At 34.8% G+C, this 3,217-nt stretch overlaps 1 protein-coding gene across 1 annotated transcript; it reads right to left on the bottom strand.

Moving 5' to 3' along the window:
- Positions 1–1,046: 1,046 nt before the first annotated feature.
- On the bottom strand, positions 1,047–2,732 carry LOC115231227 (SCAN domain-containing protein 3-like). The gene has a single exon (XM_029801293.1). It carries the CDS (start codon positions 2,730–2,732, stop codon positions 1,047–1,049), a length of 1,686 nt encoding a protein of 561 aa, XP_029657153.1.
- Positions 2,733–3,217: the final 485 nt, after the last annotated feature.

Genomic DNA, 3,217 nt, shown 5'->3' with positions numbered 1-3,217 from the left:
GGTCTTCCACATATGTGCTTAGTGACAAACTTCGTGCACATTTCCTCCATCATATTGTTTTTGAACTCCTTTCCATTATCTGTTTGCAAGATTAATGGAGCTCAAATCAATCATAAAAATGTTTTCAATAATAGGCACTGTTTCTGTGGCGCATTTGGTTCTAGCAAGTTCTACAACCCCATATTTTCAAAAAGAGTCAATCAAAACAAGAATCTGGATAAATCGTAATACCCATTTAAAGGTGTTATTTATTTCTGAATATCTTCTTAAATCGATCAAATCAGCAATGTATCTATCTCTTGGGCCTTTTGCAATAATAGGAGTGATAACCGGCCTTGTAGCTACCAATTTTCGGACTGAAATCGAATAATTTAACGAAATACCTGACAATGAGCACATTTTTCAATTATTTTGCTAGTCTCTTCCCGAGTTGCACTATATATCTTTCCCTTAAGCATAGAAAACATTTTATCTCTTCAAATTGATAATCTATATTAAATTTTGTTTGATAACATAATAATGCATCAGTAATAATGTATGCAGCCGAATCTCCGAAATGTAATATCCGAAACTGTAACTGCAAAAGATACAACAAAAATGAAATCAAAACACGTGGATTTAGTATTTTATTAATATAAAATAATTAATATCTAATTTGATTAAATATTGTAATAAGTAATTTATGGACTTCTAGTCTGTAAATTGAATTCTTTAGGAAAACTTTTAAAATGAAATCTCTGTCGCTGAATCATGTTCTTAATACATTAAATTTTAAAAAAATAAGTTAAATTCATTAATATTTACAAGATAATCCCATACTTGTGTACTTGAAAGTTGTAATAAAATATTAGAAAATATAAAATTCTTGATTGGTCGTGTAAATCAGTGTTTCTCAACCTTTTTTTCCCTGAGGCCCATTTTCAGGGTCATATAAAATCTCAGGCCCATTGCCTTTAATAAAACTTTGATTAACAAAAAAGTATTTTTATTAACATAAAAAATCTTATTAAAATGTCAATGACTACACTGCTCTTGATGTCTATCTATCAATTGTCAAGTTGAATTTCCAGATCTTGGTTCAACCTCAAACGTAAGTCTCCTCTCTTCTCAATCTGCAATTGATTGCGTTTTTTTGTGAGTAAATCGTTTGTTGCAGAAAATCCTGTCTCAACCAACCAAGTGGTGGGAAAGCCAAGTACAAACGGAACAACTTTTTCAAAGAGTAATGGATGAATCGATTCTACTTTCATCCATCCATATAAGCCATCCCTTTCAATATTTTTCATTAATACTTTGTTCTCCTTCAGTTCAAGAAGTTCTCCAGCAATAATAGGATCAATGTCTTTTTCACTTAATACGTCAAAATGTGCTATATCTATAATCCAACTAGGCGGATTCATTTCGATGATATCTTTAAATCTTCTAGTCATATCTTCTTTCAAGCATTTCAAGTGGTCAGTGCAGCTTGCGATTACTTCTGAGCTCGGAGCAGTTTTGGCAAAATTACAAAAATAAGCAAATTCATTTTTTTGAAGATGCATCTTCCAGAGACATAACTTGTTCAAAAAAGAGCGTACTTTCTCAGCACTATCTATCAGATTAGCATTTCGCCCTTGCAGTGTCATGTTCAGTTGGTTGACATGTGCGAATAAGTCAGCCAGGTAAAAAATCCTTGCTTTTGTATCGTTGTTATTTATCACTGAAAACAAAGTCTCAGCTTTATCTTTCTGCTTCTTGCTACAAGCTTGTGTTTTCATGTCATGAACAAAAATAAGAACCATATCCCACATTTCAGCAAGACGAACTAGGGAATTTCCTTTGGAAAGCCATCTCACTTCAGTGTGCATGAGGAGTCTCTGGTGGTCCTCATGTTCACATAAATGTTGAAATAGGCGGTCATGCAAAGCATTGGCTTTGACAAAATTCACTGTTGAAACAGCGACTTTCAATGCATGTTCCATGTCATCATTGAGAGATTTAGCACAAAGATGTTCTCGATGGATGATGCAATGAATTGCCAATATATGAGGGGCAACTTTTTTTAATTTAGCTACAAAGCCATTCTGTTTGCCGGTCATAGCGCTGGCACCGTCTGTTGCAATCTGCAACAGATTTGACAGAGGGATCCCATTATCGTACAGATAGTCGTAAACAGCCGCATATATAGTGTCGCTTCGTGTGTCAATCAACTTTTTTATAAATAACATTTCTTCATGAATTGCCATTGCATCAATATATCGGACATAAGTAAGTAATAAGGCAGAATTGTTGATTGTTGTCTCATCAATTTGTAGTGAGAACTTAGAAACTTTTAATTTTTCCACAAGCTGTTTCTCGAGGTTTTCTGCCATTTCAATTTGCCTTCTCTTCACTGTGTCATTAGACAATGGGATTTTTTGTAGAATGTTGGCAGCCTGTTCTCCTAGCAGTTCTTTAGCACAGATCAACATTGCTGGCTTCACCAGACGTTCTGCAATTGTATGTGGCTTCCCCACCTTAGCAACCAGTTCACTCACTGCATAACTGACTTTTAGTGTCTTGTTATTATGCTCATTGCTTTTTTTAAGCAGAATTCTAAAGTTTTTGGAGCATTCTTTTGGCGTAACTCCACTTTCTTCCTGAAATAGCTGCGCTCCTTTCCAACAGAAGCAGGATGCTTCAACTGTTGATGGGCGAACAATTTTGATTTCTTCATGGAAACATTTGTCATTACTAAGCCACAGTCCACACATTCAGGCCTCTTAGAATCAGCACTTGATGGGATGAAGCCTAGTAATAAAAAATCAGTCTGGTATTTGCGTGTAGTCTTTTTTTTCCTTGTGTACTTTTGACATGAACTATACAATCAGGCCTATAATATTTAAATTTAAATATGACAATATCATTAAATTAAAAACAAATCAAATCAATTTGAAAATAATAACGAATAAAGATTTATTAGTATTAGTATTAACATATTTTCTTTGAGGCCCACTCCAGGCTCAATTAAATCTTCAGGCCCATTTCAAAATTTCTCAGGCCCACAAGTGGGCCTGGGGCCCAACGTTGAGAAACACTGGTGTAAATCACCTGATCTTGATTCAATTAAGCTTTTTTTGATTTCCCGTCTTTTTTGTTTATTTACTTCCTAACAACTGGATTGGCCGGGTGGTGCAGTGCTTGAAGAATTTGGCAGTTTAGCGAAGCTCTGGGTTCGAATCTCACTGCTATCATTCCG

The sequence above is a fragment of the Octopus sinensis genome, unplaced genomic scaffold, assembly GCF_006345805.1.
Source record: "Octopus sinensis unplaced genomic scaffold, ASM634580v1 Contig17870, whole genome shotgun sequence".
NCBI classification, from domain to species: domain Eukaryota; kingdom Metazoa; phylum Mollusca; class Cephalopoda; order Octopoda; family Octopodidae; genus Octopus; species Octopus sinensis.
This window is presented reverse-complemented; position numbering and strand designations above follow the sequence as displayed.

What these genes read in the sequence shown, in the direction of transcription:
- LOC115231227 (XM_029801293.1), bottom strand. Translation starts at nt 2,732, where the DNA reads ATGTGTGGACTGTGGCTTAGTAATGACAAATGTTTCCATGAAGAAATC.